Raw genomic sequence first — 22,074 nt, 5'->3', positions numbered from 1 at the left:
CTCATTCACATCAGCTTGTTACATCATCCTACACATACATGTATTACTGAAAAAAGCCACTACTGAGGTTAAAATTGCAGTTTGAATTACACTACAACAGGTCTTTATTTCTAGGCTCTCCTTGAATGGCAGTGTCTTATTCTTGACCAAAGACAGTTGAGAGGGTTTAGGTGCATTTTTCTGAGAAGTGAATTAAATAAAAAGGAAACATTAAATCAAATGCACTTCATTTTCTGAAATTGACTCTACACGGAAGAGAAAAGAGTAGCAATATGAGACTTGCAAGCTATTGTGGAGAATGGCCAGGTGTAGAGAAAGAAGGCAACACCTCTGGCACAGCTGCAAGAAGTGATCCATGAGAAATAGTTTATAGAGTTATTTGAAAGATATTCCTATCTGACACAGCAAGAACTAAAATTGTGACTGAATTGTGATGAAATAGATTGAAGTGACCGAAGGGGAAGGAAGGAAACAGGCTAAGAGACAAAAATGACTACTGAGCAAAACTGAAGCTAACTATAACTCAGGAAAAAAAAAAAAAAAAAGGTGGAAGCTATGAAAAGGACAGTATTCATTTGAGTAGAAAGATTGCTCTGGAGAATGGGAGCTATCTGAGATATGTACAGACTTGATTAGTTGGTGGATGCACATGATGTGTGCATGGAGCTTGAAGTGAAAAGGTAAAAATCAAATAAAAGAATTAGATAGGGGAGAGCCTGTTTGAAACCTAACTATGAAGTCAGAAAGTTGGAGAAGCAAGAACACTACTGCACCAGAGAAAAAGGTTAAGATACAAGTTCAGAGTGTCTGAACTTCTGTATTAGTTTCTGAACTTAGCTGGTGAAGTCTTTAATTCCAGCCAAAAAAGAAAATATTGTACAATCTCATTATAAGAATCATGAAATTGCTTGAGTTGGAAGGAACCTCAAATATCATCTAATTCTGACACTGTATTGCAGGCAAGGCTGCAACCACTGAATCAGGCACTAGATCAGGTCACCCATCCAACCTGGCCTTGAACACCTCCAGGGATGGGGCACCCACAGCCCCTCTAGGCAACCTGTACCAGCACCCACCACCCCTTAAGTGAAGAATTTCCCTCTGACATGCAATCTAAATCAACCCTCTTTTAGTTTAAAACCATTCCCCTTTGCCCTATCACTATCTACCCATGTAAAAATTGGAGCTTATAAATAGGAAAGAAAATTTCATTATCAGAAGGCTTTCTCTTCTCCAGGCTGAGGTGTGCTAATTTTTCACCCTCCCCAAATTGACAGTGGTTTGTATGTGGCTTAAGATGACTGGAACCCTACCCTCAGCTCATGCTGTGTCTTCTTGCCAAACCATGCAAGTCTGTAACTACACGTTAACTGTTCCAGAAAATCCATCCCAAGTTTCCAGATCATTGAACTGAATATGACTAAAGTTCTTCATTAAAATCATCCTTTCCACTCTTCTGTACTTCCTGTCCCCAATGTGTGATATGACATATGAATGGACTTTAATAAGTACACTTTCCTGTATGCTGGAAGTCTGTATAAAATCTACCTCCTCCTTTGTGAATACATGAAGACAAAAAAATATGTATTTTCAGCCTAAAGAACAGAATGAAAATCTGGTAATCTGGAAAATCTACTTCAGAACACTGTGCTGATTCGTTCCCTTGCAAACCACCACCACAAATCTCATTTATAGTGGATATGCCACCAGAGGGAGCATACAGCTTAATGAGGGAAATGCAGCTACATCTAAGGAAATTGAATTAGTAAATTTATGTCAAGTCCACCATTGCTTTTATTACTTTCAAAATGGGGCTGTTAAATACTATGGTTAACTCACTGTCATTTTCACACAATAAACAGTTCTAGCTTCCATTATGGCTCTAGTTGTTTCCTGCCATTTTGCCACCACTTTTATCTGCTCCTTCCCTTCCTCTCACCAAGCATCTTGCACTCAGGCCACCGGCATGCAAATGTATTTGGCACAAGTATTAGGAGGGAGCCTCCCAGTCTCTGTGCTGCTGGCAAAAGAGAAACCCATCCGGCTGCTGGCAGACTCATTACTGTGGATTCCCTTTCATCCCTGCTCTTTCACTCACAGTAGGTGCCAAGGCACTGTCCGACCATGCCTTGAGGGTGTGGGAGCATGGGAACCAGTAGTGACAGAAGAGCAAAGCCCAGCAATGTGTAGATCGGAAGTTTTTTCAAACTACTAATTTCAACTGAAAATTTCATTCTGGTTTTAAGTAGTCTACTGATTCCTTGGCTGGCTGTCTAGCACAAATGAAGAGAGTCTTGGTTGTATATAGTGCTTTTCTGAATGAAAGCATGAAAATATCTTACTTTCATGTATGATCTTCGTACTGTAGATTTTCCTCAGAGATCAAATTATACCTGTATTCTTTCAACAGGAAGGTATTGGACATGTAGTTCATAAACTGAATTTGTTATAAAGGAACACTAAACACTGCTTATAAATGATTAACTAGCTTTAGTTGGGACTAGTACAAGAATATGTCTGAGCCCTTTAAAAAGCTGAAATGTCAAGAGTAATGATGAAAAGTTTGGCTATAATAGGAGTGAATATTGAAAAACATCCCTCAAAGCCTTTTGACTTATTAAAGATCTGCTCTGTGCTAACAGTGCAATAAGATGTCACTGTAATTAGCTGCAATTTTACATTAACACATGCACTTTAATGCAACAGAAAATTTGCAGAACACATCCAATTATGCAACTTCCCTGACATCTGCAAGAGTACTTCTGAGAAGCTGTTCAATAAAACTAAGGAAAGAGAACCAACTTACAGATCAGATTATATACACTAAATTACGTTCCAATTCTCTCAATAGCCGTTTCCCCTTATCCCTGAGGTGCACAAAGTTTCCCATTCCAACTATTATTTGACTACTTCAATAACTCACAACTCCTTCACTGTTTTACAGGATATTAATGCACACGCGTGTGTAACTGGTAAACCCATCAGCCAGGGTGGGATCCACGGACGGATATCTGCAACTGGCCGTGGTCTCTTCCATGGAATTGAAAATTTCATCAATGAAGCATCGTATATGAGTATATTAGGAATGACTCCAGGATTTGGAGATAAAACATTTGCTGTCCAGGTAATTTTTTTCTTTCAATGGGAGGGAAAAACGTGATGAAGAAAGTTTCAGAGCTACACTTCAGAAAGGCTGTAGCAATTAACCCTGTTAGTGTTTTACGACTTCTGAGTTAACCTTTACTCTCAAAGTTTAGAAATGCTTTTCAAGCAACACAGGTGCCCTTTAATTTGGACTGTTTTATAAGAACAGACCTTATAATGGCACTGTGTGGGCACAGAGCCAAAACTCCACTCTTTATGAGCATTGGCTGCAAAGAGCAAAGTGAAACACTATTACAGGAGTTCCAAGAACTACTGCATACTTTTAAATTAGCTGTGACACTTCTGCTACCTACACTGCATTTATTGCATTTATTAAAAAAAATGAGGGAGAGGAAGAAATTCTCATTATACTATGGAAAGAGCAGTTGGAAAAGTAAAAAGCCAACACATTATCCTAAATTTTTAGGGTTGAATATTCATCTTCAGCATTCATAAAGTTTCTGGAGGTTCAAATTTTTGGATTTTGAAAGGCTTTGGTATTCAGTAATTTCTTAAAATTTTAAGAAATACTGTGTTCTATTCACTAGCTTGGAATGGAGAGCTACAGATAGGATTTGAGGGATAGCTTTGTTTTGAGTTGTCTTTAGTACCAGTGTATCAGTGCTTAGAAGCGCTGTAATTGTAGCCTTTAAGTTGTCTTCTAGTTAATCAGTGGGCTCACACAAACATCTCTGCCCTGCACTGAGACAGCATCACACTATCCCTGCACTTCTAGAATATTGAATAATGACTTAAAGTTAGTTTCGTGGAAGGCTGTAGTTTTTTTTCTTGCAAATAAAATGCAGGATTACCTACATTTAAACAATCTGTTTTGTACAGGACAGCTCCAAAAGCATTAAAGAAATAACATAACATTTCGTATTAAAACACAGCTAGCAGGAAGCTTTGTTTATTGTTTTTCATTCCAGGAGAGTTTTATACTTGTAAGCTTTAGACAAATTGAATATTTCTTGGCCTGCAGAGGTTTGTTGGAACTTGGAATGGTTATATAAAAATCCATGAATTCCTCTTAATACCACACCATTTATAGGATACATAGTTGTAATTTCCTAGTGTTGATAAAATATCATTTTGAACCTTTCAGAGTAACGTTAACAATTCCCTCTATTTTATCCAGTGGAAACAACTTAGCACAGTTTTGCACTGCCAGCTAAAATACATAATTTCTACAGTAGTATTCAGACCAGTAACATTTCTTCCATCGTTCCTATGCACATTATCAAATGCCAAGACGTACCAATAGATAAGGAACCATTTACAGCTTTTCAAATCTATATAAACCCTACTAATAATCATTTTAGCTGAAGGGTTGACTATTTTTCCTTTCTCTTTTCACTTTCAGGGATTTGGTAATGTGGGCTTGCATTCTATGAGATACTTGCATCGTTTTGGAGCAAAATGTGTTGCTGTTGGAGAATTTAATGGTTCTATATGGAATCCTGATGGGATTGACCCAAAGGAACTAGAAGATTACAAATTGGTATGAAACTTACTTATGCAGAAATACTTTCATTTTTGCTAGCTCTGCAAACACATGGGATGACTATAGACTGGTATGAAATACGTAGCTTGCTCTGAAAGTAATGCCTCATATAACTACCCTGACATCTGCTAAGTGAGCTGAAAAAGTGAGCTGAGGGCAATCCAGAAGGCTCCTGGACTCTATCAAGAATTATTTCCTGAGCCACATAATAGACAGCCCCAGCAAGGGGAATGCAATGCTAGGCCTGTTGCTCAACAGATGAAGTGAACTGATTAGCGACATCAGGATTGGAGGCTGCCTGGTCTGTGGTGACCGTGTAATGGAGGAGTTCACACTCCTGAGGGGTATCAGGCAGAGTAAAATCAGGAAGCTTAATTTTAGGAAAGGCAGCTTTCAGATCAACCTGAAGTTGATCAACCAGAACTTCAGTCAGTCAACAAAACTCCCTAGGAGTTTGTCATCAAGGACACAGGAGTGCAGCAGAGCTGTTAGATCAGAATTGCAGACCTCAAGAGATTGAGTCCAACCCCCTATAAAAGCAGGCAGCCTACAACAGGTCACACGGGTGGGCATCCAGATGGGTCTTGAAAGGAGACTCCACAACTTCCCTGGACAACCAGTTCCAGTGCTCCATCACCTGTACCATATGCAAGTTCTTCCACATGAGTATAGAACTTCCTAAGTTCAAGTTTTAGGCCATTACTCCCTGCCCTTGATATTTAAGGAAGCTTTCCTTAGGGCATGAGAGCTCTCTACGCCATGGTGTAGGAACTCAGACAAGGAAGGCAAGAAACAGGCATGGCTGAAGTGGGACCTGCTGGTCCAACTGCTCTCCAACAGGGAGAAAATGCATAGACAGTGAAAGCTAAGGATGGGGTCAAGAAGGCCAAGACCCAATTGGAACTGGACATGGCAAGGGGCCCAAAGAAGAACAAGAAAGTCTTCTATAGGCATGTCAGCCAGAAAAATGAAGTCCATAAGGGTGTACCTTCCCTCGTGAGCAAAACAGGCAGGGTAGTAACAACAGACAAGGAGAAAAGAGGTATTCAACAGTTTCGCCTCCATCTTCACTAACTCTGCACACAAGCCTCGAGCAAATGGTTCAGAAGGTAGAAACTGGAGGGAGATAAAGTAAGCAAAAAAAAAAAATAAAATAATCAGATTCACAGCAGCCTGAAGATCCTAAGGATCCAGAAGAGTCCTACTGACACGTATCCCAGAGTCCTGACAGAATGGGCTGATGAAGTTGCCAAGCCATTCTGATGACATCTGAAAAGTAACAGCAGTCAGGTGAAGTCCCTGGTGACTGGAAGAAAGGCAGTATAGCCCTTAAGAAGGGTAGGAAAAATGACCAGGGAACAACTGACCTAAGCCTTACCTCAATGCCAGGGGAAATAATGTAGCAGATTCTCCCGGAAGTTATGCTAAGGCATATGGAAGAAAGAGTGGTGATAAGGGATAGCCAGCATGGCTTCACCAAGGGCAGGTCCTGCTTGACCAACCTTGTTGCTTTATGATGGTGTAACTGCATTAATGGGCAAGGGAAGAAGTGATCTGTCAGGACTTCAGTAAGGCCTTAGACACAGTCCCCCATAATGTCATTCTCTCCAAATTGGAAAGATATGGATTTGACAAACGGGCAGTTCAGCAAACAAGGAACTAGTTATGAGATAACCCAAAGAGTGGTGGTCAGTGGCTTAATATCTGGATGGAGATAGTGACAAGTGGTTGAAGAACCCCTGAGGGACACATTTTCATCAGTGACATCAACAGTGGGATCAAGTGTACCTCTGGTAAGTTGCAGATGACACCAAGCTGTGTGGTACTGTCAACCTTGGAGTTGTTCGAGGTCAGGCCGATCCAGGCTCTGATCAAGCTGTAGATGTCCCTGTCCATTGCAGGGGAGTTGGACTAGATGACATTTGAGGGTCCCTTCCAACCCAGACAATCCTATGATTCCACATAGAGTTCCTAAGGGAGTTATTTCACGTGTCATCTTTTGCATGGAAGGCATGTGAATGTCTTCATCCCCCTTTCTCAGAAAGCTGGAAAGACCCTCAACTAAACGAAGGCTGTCACTGTAGTACTGACTTTTCATTACTGGTGCTTCTGAATTTCACGTGATACAACTTATCCTGTGCATAACAGACTAGTGGATCATTTGAGTATTTGAAAAAGATTGCATTCATCATTCATCTTGTATTTTAAGAGTTGAAATAAACAGCAGGGTTGTTTTTTTTTTTTAATTCCAGAGCCCAGACATTTATCAGTGTCTTTGGCCAGAGAGCAATTATGCCTTAATCATATTGGACTGAGGTACAAGACTAGTAAATAAAATGCAAAAAACAAGCTAATTAAAGATAGCACGTATCATCCCTATCTTTCTAGAGTTGTTGCTTCTTCCTTCTCTCTAAGTTAGTAAAAGGGAAGCAAATTGAGTACATGCACTAAAGCTACCCTGGTTTGTTTCCTTCCAACAGCAACATGGGACAATCATGGGCTTCCCTAAAGCACAGAAGCTTGAGGGCAGTATTCTGGAAACAGACTGTGACATTCTCATCCCTGCTGCAAGTGAAAAGCAGCTGACTAAGGCCAACGCTCACAAGGTCAAAGCAAAAGTAAGTTGGAGAACTCAAAAGCAAATGAAAAATATTGAATACTAGTATCTATACTGGCTTTCTCTAATTAATATGGACAGAAACATACACTTGTCAAGTTAGCAATTATTGTGTTGTGGTTCCTTTTAGATTATTGCTGAAGGTGCCAATGGACCTACAACTCCTGAAGCTGACAAAATCTTCTTGGAGAGGAATATCATGGTTATTCCTGTAAGAGTCTTTTATGACCTTTGATTTTCATTAGTGAGTAATATTTCAGCGAACTATAAACAGCTAGTGTCGGAGAAGCGAGCATTAATGTTGCTCAAGATTTGTAATAATTAAAGAGACTTCATTACAGCTCTAGGTGCCCAAAGATAATTACATGAAAGTGACACGCTTACAAGAGGTAACTACCCACAATTATTGAGTAAATCAGTAGCTTGGCTTGTCTGTTACCTGACATTTGGTCACCTAAGTAGTCCAGTAAGCAAAGAAAGAAGGCCAGGTTAACACACTGACTAGTTTGTAAAAATTTGTCTGTGGGTTGAACTCCCAACAGAATCGTTTGTTGCAGACTGTATAGTGTAAAAGTTGCCTAGAGTGGTAACTTGGAAGAATGAGATCTAGAAGTATGACAACATCCTCTTCAACAAAGAAAGAGAGCATCCTGATCAATTAGCATACCTAAAAGGCGTGGCTGATCTATCTTAACTCATTGACTTAGCCAAAAAATATATTAATTCTATTAAATAATTATGCTAAAATAGAATAGTCAGGCATTCCTGAACTTCATATATTTTAAAGTCAAGTCCTCCTTAAATCAGTAGAAGTATTCCCTAGACATCAGAAGATATATACTCTGTCATGTAGGAACAACAACTGGATTGTCTTTCCATAATGTAGTTTAGTATTTTGCAAATCATACTTGCTTTTCCTTAGTAGGATAGAACTGTCTTTATCTAATGATCACATTTCAACACACTCACTGTTTCTTTGCAGGATCTTTACCTGAATGCTGGTGGTGTAACAGTATCCTATTTTGAGTGGCTGAAAAACTTGAACCACGTCAGCTATGGCCGCTTGACTTTTAAATATGAAAGGGATTCAAACTACCACTTGCTCAGTAAGTACACAGTTCTGCTTTCATTCACTGTTTAATTGGTAGGATGGAGTACCAAACAGCAAATTTCCTATTTAGTAGGAAACATAATTAAGATGACTCTTCTCTCAGCTCTGCTCCCAGAGTCTGCATTTCTTGGAATGCTGGAAGATTTGGAGACAAATCCTTTTGTTAGTTGTCCTTTCCTTGTCTATTACATTGCCTCTGCTTTTTTTTTTTGGTTTGTAGTGTCTGTACAGGAAAGCTTGGAGAGAAAATTTGGGAAGCATGGTGGAACTATTCCAGTTGTGCCTACAGCAGAATTTCAAGATAGGATATCAGTAAGTAGTTGCTCTGTTTGCTTTTTTTTTTTTTTTTCCTTTAACTGTAGCTTTATCCTGATATTATAAGTACAGTCAAAATTTTACTTTAGTACTGTAGCTAGATGGCTGAACAATTGAAGGAAGCAAGTGATCTGAACAGTTTAAGAATACAGGAAGTAAGCCTTTTTTCCCCCCTTCTATTTGGCCACGTGCCAGTTATCTCCAGTATTGTTATAAAGCTACAATTTTAATACAGACTCGTTTTGTTTGTTCTGCTCATGAAGCAGCAGGATTGCTTCTGACAGATCCTTGGCAATACAGGTGAAGTATTTGCAGGTAGGCCAATAGTCATATACAGAAAGAAGAATGGCACTCAGCCGGGTGGTGAAGGGGGATGACTGGCTATGCATCATTCCTTCTCAGGAACCAGCCTAGCTCCAGAGATGTTCTCTGTTCAGTGGCTGGCCCTTACATGGAGCCCAGAAAGGCTCCATTGTGGTCGCATGGGGAGCACAAGTGTGAACAATTTGCCCATGCTCCCTGGGCCAGCCAAACCCCTTCATCAGATGCCTAACAGTTCCCCTACTGTGTTCATGTCTGTTCTGTAGTGTTTGATGGGTATTTAAAGTACTACCCTGTTTTCAAAGTTAGTTCTCTCCATAGTAGCTGTTATGGTGCTGTGATTTGCATTTAGAATGAAAATAGTGTTGATAACACTGGTGTTTTAGTTGTCACTGAGTAGTGCTTACTCCTACCTCCTATTAGAAAATATGAAGTACCATCTCTTTTTGTGCAAACAACACGAAGGCAATTGGGATATTTTCAATCTATGACTACCTCAGATTTCAGGAGTTAATCATACAAGAGTTGTATGTTGCTGTTCACCTAGCAGTCTGTTGCTCTGAGAAACTCCACCATCTTCATCCATTGTTCAGATGGAGATGTATGGATTTTTTAACCTGGAGAAGGATGCGGAAGGTTTTCTGTTGGTTTTTAAACAACCTAGTAAGGAGATGACTAAGTTGGTTTTTTTCTGCCAATACTTTTGTCTACAATATACTTCATATTTTAGCTGGCTAACCTGATCACAACACATAGATTCTACAATCTCTTTGATTCCTGGCTATTAAAGTCTGTCAAGCATTTATAGCAAGAAATACTGCCTCAGTAACTATCAGAATTTGTTTTGGAAGTCTTGTTAATATAGTTTAAAACTCCCTTTCAAATGCAAGTTATTTGATGATTCATTCAAAGAACCCATACCACAGACAGCTTCATATAGCATTTCTGTAAATTCAAGATAGTACAGACAAGAGTATAGAATGTTCCTTTGAGACTTTTATTAATGGGCAAAAAAAAGTCATCTAAATTGTTATCTAACATGTACCAATACAGGGTGGGAAAAATCTTAGTACAAAATGATAAGTTCATCTACCTGAGCTCAAAAGGAAGATCTGGAGGTAACAACAGAACATAGAACCATAGAATCGCTCAGGTTGGAAAAGATCTTAAAGATCATTAAGTCCAAACACAACCTAACCATACTACATTAACAACCCTCTGCTAAATCATGTCCCTGAGCTTAAGCTTAGAAATGCACAGCAATTAGAAAACAAATGCAGTGATAGTAATCATTCTGAAATGAAAAGAAGATTGGCTATATAAGACTGACAGTGCCATAATTTAACTCCGGAATGTGCCTGCCTTCTCAGCTCTGCATGCAGGTTTCATCTCTGTATCTTATAGTGTTGTAATGTTGACAGTTAAAAAAAAATAGAATAGTCAAAGATACAGAAGTTCCACATGTATAAAACAACAACCTACTCCAGGTACTATTACTCCGAAATAGTACAGAGATAGTAATCAATAAAATGAGTGTTGTGAAAATGGATGGGTAACAACAGCCATCACTGGATGGAAGAGTGAACAAAAATAAGGTGCTGTCAAACAAAACCAATAAACAATTCCAACAGTCAGTTAAGCTGTAGAATACTTTGCCAAGGGATGTATGGAAGCTGAAAGTAATAATTGGTGTAGCGGGTTTTTTTTTATACATAAGCTCAGGAGAAGATAGGGCAAGTAATCAAAGGGAAAAAAGTGAATTAGAAAAACCATCAAAGCATCCTTCCCTCAGTAAATCAGGGGAGGCATGCGTGAACTTGGTTTGCTGTCAGATGACAGGAATAGACTGATTTAGTATGGTGCTGGCATTTGCCAAAGTGTTACACTGAAGGAATAGCATAGTAAAAACATTTAGTGGCTTGAAGTCATTACTGTCACCTCTTTAACACAAGCCTTACAAAGTGGCCTAGTAATTTCTACAGACCAAATGAGTATTTGAGGTAAACATTTGAATGAACATTTACATCAAATGAGTATTTAAGGTAAACAAAATGAACGTTTGCATCTGTTTCACGAAGCCAAGTCTCAAATTAGTAGTAAGTGACAGTAGTCAGAATGATGGAACACTGACACTCTAACATCCCCACATTTCAATTAGTTACTGTTCAGTGCATTTACATTTCAATGGCAACTAAGTCATTCTGGAGCTGCACAAAGCTAATACACTTCAATCTATGAATTGAGAATCTATGGCCTTCCTAAAACCTGTCTTCAAAATAACTGAAATAACTTCTGTAAGTTATTAATTCTTGAGAGTCTGTTTAACATTTAGGACATGTTTTGAAAACTGAAAGTGGTAGTTACAACATCACTGAAAATGCTAGCATTATGCAATTGGAAGCTAGATTTCACTGACTTACATCTAAGGTTTTACAATCAAATTGACCTAAGTTAGCACTTCTAGTAATAGTAATGGCAATTCAGTTTGTCTTAACATCAGTCACTACAAAAAAAACTGAGAGAGCAAGCTTCAACTGCTACACGAATCTTATCTATTGTTCTTAAAATAGGATTAGTACCTTCTTGTATGCATGAATAAGTCCTGACTGTACTGTGTATTATTGCAGGGTGCATCTGAGAAGGATATTGTCCACTCTGGGTTGGCTTATACAATGGAGCGTTCTGCTCGAGTAAGTATTGCTTTAATAAATCTATGTGTAGGAGAAGAACTTATGGCTTTGCTACATCTTTTTTAAAAACTGTTTCTCCTATAAAACAGCAAAACTTCTTCTGATAAGATCTTTACAATACCAGAAAAAGTATTATTTAGAATACCAAGAGTCAAAGACAGGAAAAAAGCTGACTCACCCTGCTGGTGATATGGGTCTCTGGCCATAGAGCATTACATCTCTAAAAAGGAAGGACCTTCATCAACAAAACATTCTCCTCCTCTGTGGCTGGCCCTTAAATGGGCCGGAGTGTTGGGGGGATGGACCCAGGGTCCACCACTTCTAGTCACCTGAGAAGCACAGGTAAATTGCCTGCGGCTGTGCTCCCTGGGCCAGCCATACCCGGTCACCAGCTGCTCAGTCATCAGTTCAGGCTGTGATCTAACAGTTCCCTGACAAATGTATTCTGCAGAATTTATTAGGTGCGTATACAGTTTATGAATACTGTTCTCAAATGTTTCTGTTTTGTGCAGTGATGACCAAGTTTAACTGGGCGTAGAAAACATTAGAGACTAATGTATGGTATCTAGAAGTATTTTCTAGAGGAAGCTATGGTGATTAGAAGGGTATTAGTTATCTTTTTGTACCTGTCTAATATGTCCGTAGGAACACCTTAGTTTAGCATCAGCAGTTTTAGATTGATCACTTTATGAGGTATTTCTAATTAGTTGGGAAGCACTACTTGAAACCTTGTCTTTCTCTGTAGAGATTTGAGACCTCATAAATCGTAGACGTACAGAGAACTGAGAAATGTTAGACTTTATTCTCAAAGAATCTGAGCTCCGGTATCAGTGTTAGGGGCTTTTATGCTCCTGCTTGGATCCTGCAAGCAGAATCTGATGTAGTTCCTATAGGAAACTTGCAGAAATCTCATACAACCTTTTCTATTTCAGCAAATCATGCGTACTGCCATGAAGTACAACCTGGGTCTGGACCTGAGAACAGCTGCCTATGTCAATGCAATTGAGAAGGTCTTCAAAGTATACAACGAGGCTGGCCTGACCTTTACATAAGCAGGCTGTCACTGCTCCTTGTTGTATCCCATCCCTCTTGCCGTCAATGTACCCTCTTCTTGGAAAAGCTTATCACAAGTTTACATGTAACCACAAAAATTTCTTTTCTTCTGACATTATAGTGGATTCTATTCTCAATTAGTTTCAGTCCAGACTAGTCTTTTTTTACAATAAAAGTCCATGGGTTAGGAAATTGTATACAAGCATGTATCTGAAGATAACAGTTCATCAGCACTTGTGGGGGACGTTCTGGGTATTTCACCTACAAAACAAAATGGTACATTTTATGTATGAAAGAGTGGTCTTGCCACCTGAGCCACTTCTCAAACTTCAGATCAGATACTGTACTGGATGAGCACTTAGCTCATTATTACTTCATGCACTTTTGTTTAATGGTATAATTTTGGCTTTGGCACTTTCAGTAAGGCCTTGTATGATCAATGCTATGGCATTGTCAAAGGAAGAATGGGCCTCCAGCAGGGATTAACTTCGATAGGAGTCTAATTTGTTTTTTAGTAAAGCTTCAGGCCTGTTTCTCTCTAGGCAATGTTTTTTTCTTTAACTGCTGCTGTTATAGGACTGCGCCCTATTGCTTGTTCAAGTTAGCTTGGCTACCACCATGAAGTATGTAGAGTTGACAAACTAATATTTTTATAAGCTGAAATTATCAAGCAATTATAGTTACATTTTTAAATCAAGCATCTATGTAATTATTCTGACTACAGATTTTCTTTTTTTTTTTTTTTAAGAAAAGGGATAGTCTGAATTTGCTAAGCAATCATACCTGTTTTTAACATTCTTTGTCAGTCTTTTCCTCCCAGAGGCTTTTTCAAAATTAGATACTGCCTCAGTGAACAACTACCGTGAAATATAACCCAGAAATCATTGGCCAAATTACAGAGGAGCTAGAATGCTGCTGTAAACTTAATTGACTGTCTTAACACACAGCTTCTTTTTTTTTTCTCTTTTTTTTTGCCATCAGAAGGTCGTGACAGTTTTGAATATATTCAAATACAACAGAATGGACCTCAACACATTACTGGATCAAGCACAGTTTATAAAGTCTAAGGCTTTTGTCCAGCCGTGTCCCCTTGAAGTGCCAGTTGTTATTTATGTAATGAATATGAGTGTTTTTTTCTAAAAGACAACTAGTCCCTCCCAGAAACTTATGTTTTTTTTCTATCTACTTTGTAACTGCATAACATAACCTGGAGAGAAGAGCAGTTATTAAAAAAAAATTGATCTTTCCAAACCAACTATGCTGTTGTTTTACTGCTTTCTATTTCATGCAAAAGCTTCCACTGGTTACAACCAACTCATGAATCTTCACAATATACTTGCTGATTTGTTGTGTGGTTACTGGTAAGATACTGTCAATAACTTCTTGTAAGGGGCTCACTCATACAGATATGTCTCATGAGCTTGGCAGACAAGATGGTTGAAGTTAGATACATGTGTTGCTCCAAAAGCAGTGCCTCCTATTTATTTCCACAGAATCTGCAGCAGATACAGAGAACAATAACACTGTTTGATAGAGCAAATTCTCTGCTACAAAACACTGTTTTTCAGCATAGTCACCACCATTAGCTATAATGAAGAGAGCCTGTATGAGCCACGTTCATAAAAATCTGCACCAGCAGAGGTAACCCACTGTTGCTGTTACTGCTGATGAAACACGACCCACTGCCTCACATCCACTGGTTAGTCTCCATAAATATTCATCTAGCACTGTTGAATGTCAGTGGGTGCCATGTTTTCCACATGGAGGAATTTAATGACACACCTTTGCTTCATCCACATTTCCATGCCAGACGCCATTTTGCCAGACCACCTCTCCGCTGCCGTCAATACACAACAATAAATGTAACAGAATATCTGCGGGGCATTTCAACCTCTTCTACCATCCTACTCCTACCATTGTGTTAGTGAAACAAGAAAGAATCCTATAAGTTGAGTTGTGCTATCTGCTGGCATGGTTGTTGAAAATTTGGCTGATAGTTTTCTTCCTGCCTGCCCCCTCATTTCCTCTACTTCTCTCCATCAGTTCAGCTGTTCAGACCTGAAGAGTGGGGTCCTGTCACTGTTGGAGCACACAGACAGCTGGCACAGATCGCTAAGTAGGATCTTGAGGACCATCTTGTTGCAAGTGCCTGCATGGGCTGTTTGCCACCCACCAGATGAGGCAGCCGGAGGCCTCATCCAGCCTGGCCTTCAGCACCTGAAGGGATGAGGCACCCACAGCTTCTCTTTGCAAACTGGGCGTAACTGAAGGGTGGTGTGAGGAGAATCTGGGATACTTTCTATCAAAGACTTCAGATTCTTGATGAGACTGACGTTCAGAATCTGATTTCAGATTACAGCATATCGTCTGATCTGTCCTTTGCTTGTCAAGCTGTATCAGTGAGTCCAGACTTTTTGTGATAGATATCCTCTTCTGAAATTGTGGTGTGCATTATAAGCTACGCTGGTGCTGAGTTAAGTGCAGTGCAGAGGTCAGTTCCAGCAGCATCAGATAGTTAAGAACAAGATGCTATGCTTTTATCACATGTCTCCCAAGTTCAGGCAACAGCAAAAGAAGGAAAAAAGCAGTAAAATTTCACACGCTTGCTATGGGCAACACCAGCCTTTTCCTAACCACAGCTGAAGGAAACAGCCATGCTCTGGGCTGTAGATTACAAATATAACCATTGTGTTTCCCTATGGCAGATGTAACTTAGATTTTAGCTCAAACATTTTGGAGAACACTCCCCCCCTTACACAGCCATAGAGCACACACACAAGTGTTGCCTCTAGCTACTGCCATGATCTCTGTTTGCATTTGCTGGCACACCACTGGATGCTTCAGCAAGAAAATTGCTTGGATTTTTGGAAAATTGCTTGGGCAAGGGCCCAGCCAATACCTGATGTTCCATGTGAGCACAGATTTCTAATGGCTCTGAGCCATGCCTACTGCCTACAGCAAATTTGGTGGGCACGTGCAACCTCCCAAGAGCATGGGTAAGGGTACCCACAGTTTTCACAATTACCTCCCTTCTGCCAGCTACTCAGAATCACAGAATCACAGAATCGTAGGGGTTGGAAGGGACCTCCAGAGATCATCGAGTCCAACCACCCTGCCAAAGCAGGTTTCCTAGACAAGGTCACACAAGTAGGTGTCCACAGGTCTTGAACATCTCCAGAGAAGGAGACTCCACCACCCCCCTGGGCAGCCTGTTCCAGTGCTCTGTCATCCTCACCTAAAGAAGTTCTTGCGCACATTTGTGCAGAACTTCCTATGATGCAGTTTCTGGCCATTTCCCCTTGTCCTGTCTCCACTCACTGCTGAAAACAGTCTGGCCTCACCACTCTGCCCCCCACACCTTAGATATCTGGATCAGGTCCCCTCTCAGTTTTCTTTTCTCAAGGCTGAACAGACCCAGTTCACTCAGCCATAGGAGAGATGCTCCAGGCCCCTTACCATCTTTGTGGCCCTCCGCTGGACTCTTTCCAAGAGATCCCTGTCTTTTTTGTACTGGGGAGCTCAGAACTGGACACAGTACTCCAGATGAGGCCTTACCAGGGCGGAGTAGAGGGGAGTAAATGCAAAAAACCTGCCATGCAGAAGAGCGAGTACAACAACCATTTTTCATGTCAGCAATGAAATCAGTGCTGCATCTGCTGTCATTGATGGCACCTGTCACCGTCAGGAAGAAGTGCTTACACAGTGACAATTCCTCCCGTCATTTGAAGATACCAAGTAAGTGACCTCTAAGTTATGTCTTTAGTAATTGGTGAGAATGTAGCATCCAGTTCCTTACTAACTGCAGTAGCAAATTCTCTTCTTGTTAAAGCTCATGTGCATGTAAGTTCTTTTTTTTTTAAAGCTCAGACTTCCTCAGTACTCATCCTTTCACCACGTTTGATAACTGCCCATCTCTGTGTTTGACCACAGCTGCTCTGTGCTGCATCAGTGCTTTGCTGCTCAGAGCTGTTGAAGTTGCACTGACGATTTAGCTCAGTGGCACGTTAGACACTTGGCCAGCAGTTTGTGCTGTTATGTTTCAGTGCCAGCATTGGTTTGAGTGTCACAGTACCATTTTATGGTGGTCCCATACACCGTAAACACACTCGATCTGTATAACTTCTAATTGCAATTTTACAGGTAAGATCAGCGCACAGAAGCACGCAGGTACTTACCTTGTCCTGAAATCACTGTTGAAGTATTCAGCTTGTGAGACTTGCCATGACTTCAGCTCACCAACTAAGTGGGAGAAAACCCCATATCTCACGTCCTCGGCCCATATGGAGAGGGCCACTTACATCATGCCCACTCAGAGCCTTCCCTTAGCTCTGACAGTGTTTGGCTGCACTAACAGCAACTTCAGCAGTCTGCTGGGCAGTAATCCCACCTTTCCACATCGCTGATTGTTCTAATGTGTGTAATCAGAATAATCCCAAAGAATGCGTGCCAGACATGTACACAGTAGGGGTTTTATTTATTATATATAATGTATTAAGAATACATTCAGTGGTATTATGTTATCTTCATTGTCCAAAGCTTTTGCCCCAGGAAGTTGCTTGATTTGCTACATTTTTTACAGCTTTTTCACCAGTTTCAGCAACCTTGTAGACTTCATCGAGAGCTTTTGAAAAAGAAAAACAAAGGTAACTGCAGCATCACTGCAGTATGTTCCCCTTCCCCACCAGGTGGGGGTAGGAGGGGAGGTGGAGAGGAGAACACACTAAAGGGGTCTCGTTGTGGCACAGTCCTGCGTGGGCAAGGAAAGAATGACCTCATTGCTGTTGGCTGGCCAGCCCTGGCACTGCAGCACAGCACAGCCCAGCTTGAAGTAGGCTGAGGCTCCTGTGGCCCAAGAAAGCCCAGATCAGAGCAGAAGTGCTGTGCTCTGGAATGGAACATGCTAAGAAAACTGGGCTCTGCCCTCCCACTGCAGTCACTGAGGACAGCGACATGGCTGGCATGATCTCACAAGAGGGTGGGTGTTGGGACAGGGGCAAGGGACCCGTCTGAGATTTCACTGGAATGACAGTGAAAGCATCAGAAACATGACCGTACCTTTCTGACCAGCATCCTTGGCCTGTTCCACTGCTTGCTGCACAGTCTGGCCCACTGTGTTAACTGAAGAGTAAAACAGCATCAATTAAGCAGTCTTTATCCGTCCCCCTAAACTCAGTAATCACATCTCAGAAGATGATTCTAAGAAGAAAAATCAGTCAAACACAATTTTGGGTGAGTGACCTTCAGCTGAACCTGTTTGACTCATTCGCCCTGGCTCTGTGTCGTACCATTTTTACCCACTGCACTGCCCAGCCCCACAGGCTGCATGAACAGCCGGGCTGCTTGTGGGGGAGGGCAGGAGCATGAGGACAGATGCGTGGGGGAAAGGACAGCATTTCAGTGGACTGGGGTTGCCCAGAACTTCAGAACTTCTCCAGGCCTGGGCTTAATTGCTCTCCAGCAAGCACCAGCTATGGCGTTAAGGCTGTCTCAACCCAGTGGCCTATTTCACCCTCGGTTTGTAAGATATTTGTACTGCATAAAGCTACACTAATTATCATCACGCATCTCCTTCTGGCACAGTTCACCAGCTGGTGGATGAGGTGGGCTGAGGAAGATGCAGTCTACAGCTCCCTTAGGAGCTATTGGGTGGGTGCTAATTTTAGATACTAGCAAAGGCCAGTTGTGCCAGTCCAAACTTAGAAAGGCTCATGGGACTAAGCCTGCAGGGCACAACCGAAGTACTTTGGAGATGACGTAGTTAGCAGTTGCAGAACCACCAGTTGGACAGCCTTGTTCTAGTTCAAGAACTGGCATAAAAACCCTTTTTGTTTACATTTAAAGAGGGATTTGGAGAATACCTCTGCTGATAGCACTTCCAGGGCTATGGGTGGTGATGTGAGTTGAGCACCCTGTTGCTGTTACCTACTGTCACTCCCCAAGGCAGGCATGAGACTGCCTGGGAGCCCTGTTGGGAAGAGAACATGCTGTGATGCAGGGCTGCCAGGAAGACATGTGTGGGGTTCAGGCCAAGGGCTGTTGAGAGTGTCTGAAGGGCTGGCTCAGCTGCCAGCATTTGGGGCAGAAGGGGAAGGACTGCTGCAATCTAAAAGCTCTGCTCTCGGAGTTGGTTGTCTCTTAAACACTTAGTTCAATTGTCGGAACACTGAGATAACTTCTCGGCCCATTCAAGAAGACAAATAGCATGTCTAAAACTCCCACATCAGTCTTCCAGCACAGGAAAAAGTTGATAACAGTCCTCTAATGTAAAGAAATAGAGCAGGAACATGAAAATCTCCACAGAATATGCATGTCTAGGGCTGCTCTAAAGCAAAAGCAAGAGTTATTTTTCATTTGAAAAGATGAGTGCTTGCCCATGTTGTAGTGTTTTCCTTCCATGCTTCAGCATGAAGATGTTCTGAAAATCACCTCAAATTCTTTAGAAAAGAGGCCACTAGGTGTGGTGAGGGGTCTTTCCTCTTCCTAATGAGCTGGCCCAGGGACAAACAGTAAATAAACAAGAGGCTTCCTATTTGCTTCATTGATCACTGCTTAGAGGATCTGCACATTAGGAGATAATATTAGAAAAGAAATCCTTAAAGTAGTATTTCTACTGCATTTGAAGTCACCTGCAGTGCCCAATTTCACTCTACAGGCATTAGGCAAACTCAGCTACTCCCATTTGTATGAAGCACAGAAGTCTGAGGAATTGCATCACAGCAGTCTTTGTGTGAGGGCTTCACAGACAGTGGCTCATCTAAATGGCACATTGCTTCATCCTGGGCAGGAACTGAAAGCATCACAGCACCAAGCTGCAGGTGCCCCAAGCCCAATGACTGCACCAGGGCTTGTGGTGGGATCAGCAGCTGCAGCATTAGCTGGGCACGTCAGAGACCTCAGAGCTTCAAGAAGCAAATCCATCATGGTGTTGCAGAGCTCATATTTTCACAGCTGTTCATGTTTTGAAAAAGTTGTGAAAAAGTAATGCAAAACCTAAATGGCCTCACTTTCCCTCTCAGCTTTCTGCCATCCTCTTCCCTTCAGCACATTATCCATCTGGCACCCACTCAGTGAAGAGATGCGAGCAGCACCGGGCAGCCAGCATTTAATTCTGGTCCCTCACTCGCTTTAGCACCAGTGGGGTTTGAGAGCAGCAGCCACGCCAACCACACCCTCAAGAAGAGCATCTGTAAAGCTGCGTTCATGCATGAGACATCCACCCATGCTGCAGGGCCAGAAGCCCACAGCAGTGCAGCAGGGCACACACCTCCCTACCCAGTTGGAGGCACAGGGAAAGCAGCCCATGGTATTTACCTGCCGCCTGCGCAGCACTCTCAGCCTGTTGCGTTGCTTCCTCGGCGAGCTTCTTTCCAATCCCAAACATGGCTGCTGCTGGTCTGCTCTCCCCACAGAGGATGGGTGATTGAGTCTCTAAGTTTGGTTCTGTTACAGTGTTCAGCAAAGTGCAGCTTTATATAGACAAAGCAGAACTCCTCCCCGTAGTTAGAGGGCAAACACAGGCTGAGCGGGACGCGGCGAGCCCTGCTCGGTGATTAATACGCCAGGCATAAAAGGGCGAAGAGGCATTAGTGTTTGTTGTGCTTTCCTCCCCAGAGAGGGGGTGGGGATTCATCGGCAGAAGTTTTCCATGGCCCAGGAATCAAAGCTTTGTTTTCCATGGCAAGAAGTTGGTAAACAGAGCGCATTCCACAGCTGTCCTTACAAAACCTTCCCAGGAGGCTGCCGGGGCCAAAAAACATCCCAGTCCTCAGCTCAAGAATTGCCTAAACCAGCTCTGGTATTTCAAAGCCTTACATAGAAAAGTATCCAGTTTCAGAGGATTCTCGCTTACTGTTTTTCCCCTCCGGGTAGGCTTAAACTCATCGTTATAAAACAAATGGGAGGAGCTAACCCTGCTTTTTTGAGGAGTACGTGATGAAATCTTTGTTGTACGAATGAGCTTAGCAGTTTCATACTCTGTCATAACACTGCCCAGCAGCCTGTCCCTGCTAGCCCTGTGCCCGAGGACCTGCAGGCAGGAGGCCAGGCAGTGCATCCATCCTTCTCCAGCCTGCCCCAGTCCCTCTGGGAGGGCTCCTGGTGCTTCACAGCTTCTCACAGCCAGAGCAGCCAGCCTGTGCCTTGTTGGAATCACCTGCTTTCTGGCAGAGTTAGTTCTTGCACCCTTTCACACTATGTACAAGGATCTGCCACTGCTGAAAAGCAATTGTTGCTGGAGTAGGAGGGAAAAAGAAAAGAAAAAAAAGCATAACCTGCCCCAAAACAAGATGCTTGCTAGTCAGCCTGACCTTCTGCTCACAGCAGGCTCCTGGAATGCCTCCCTCCACACCAGGCAATAAACTGCTTCAACAACAGCTCCTTTACTATTTGCCCACCTGCATTTCAGCAAAGTATCACTTTTCTTCCAAGCACTGCAGATCTTCGTTGGCATACAACAGGACATTGTGCTCAACTAAATAGGGTACAGAGGGATGTCTCCAGATCATGTTATCTTCTGTCAGCAGCGATTACTTACCATGTTGGAAAACAGCTTCTACCAAAACACACTTCTGAAAAGCAAACAAATAAACAAAAGAAAACTGATCGAGACAAAAGTAACCACTTTGTTACAAAAACCAAAGCCTTTGACCTCAAGAGAACCTGATGAAGTTTATAATGCTTCTACAGCGCAGTAAAAACCCAAAATGCTTCAGATAACCTACAGCAGCATTAGGCCTGTGGAAACCCATTGCACAACAGCAGGGCCATAGAACATTCACCTATTGTTCTCCACAACATCCTCAGCTATCTGCAGCCAAATCCATGTTCAGGAAATGGCAATTTCCTGGCTCTGTGCTGCTGCCTCACTTGCTGATGCTGACAGCTGATGGTGAGGGCAGTGGGTCCCGCAGCCAGCAGCAGGCTCAGGCTCTTGTCACTTGTCACTGTTGGCATTGAACAGAACCACAACTTCTGGGTTTAGATGTTGTGCTAAGGATGTGGTTTAGAAGGGAAATACTGGTGGCAGGTGGGCAGTTGGACTAGGTGATCTTGGGGGTCTTTTCCAACCTTGGTGATTCTTTGATTCTAAGCGTCAGGGGAGGTTCAGGTTGGATATTAGGAAAATTTCTTCTCAGAATGAGTGGTGAGGCTGCCCAGGGAGGTGGTGGAGTCACTGTCCCTGGAGGTGCTCAAGAAACAAGGAGGTGTGGCACTGAGGGACATGGTCAGTGGGCATGGTGGGGACAGATCGAAGGCTGGCCCTGACGATCTTAGAGGTCTCAACCTTAATTATTCTGTGATTCTATGCAAAGTTATTATG

At 42.1% G+C, this 22,074-nt stretch overlaps 1 protein-coding gene across 1 annotated transcript in view; it reads left to right on the top strand.

Annotated features, from left to right (window-relative positions):
- The window catches only part of GLUD1 (glutamate dehydrogenase 1), a 30,421-nt gene extending 16,411 nt beyond the window's left edge, over positions 1-14,010 (top strand). Inside the window, exons 6-13 of the mRNA XM_042817745.1 lie at positions 2,945-3,124; positions 4,508-4,645; positions 7,129-7,266; positions 7,396-7,476; positions 8,248-8,371; positions 8,597-8,688; positions 11,640-11,702; positions 12,635-14,010. Of these exons, the coding sequence (XP_042673679.1) occupies positions 2,945-3,124; positions 4,508-4,645; positions 7,129-7,266; positions 7,396-7,476; positions 8,248-8,371; positions 8,597-8,688; positions 11,640-11,702; positions 12,635-12,754 (936 nt within the window). The 3' untranslated portion in view covers positions 12,755-14,010. The remainder of the gene's footprint in view (positions 1-2,944; positions 3,125-4,507; positions 4,646-7,128; positions 7,267-7,395; positions 7,477-8,247; positions 8,372-8,596; positions 8,689-11,639; positions 11,703-12,634) is intronic.
- The last annotated feature ends 8,064 nt before the right edge of the window (positions 14,011-22,074 follow it).

The sequence above is a fragment of the Centrocercus urophasianus genome, unplaced genomic scaffold, assembly GCF_019232065.1.
Source record: "Centrocercus urophasianus isolate 14NV4802_14NV808 unplaced genomic scaffold, USGS_Curo_1.0 seq_17, whole genome shotgun sequence".
Taxonomy (NCBI): Eukaryota; Metazoa; Chordata; class Aves; order Galliformes; family Phasianidae; genus Centrocercus; species Centrocercus urophasianus.
This window is presented reverse-complemented; position numbering and strand designations above follow the sequence as displayed.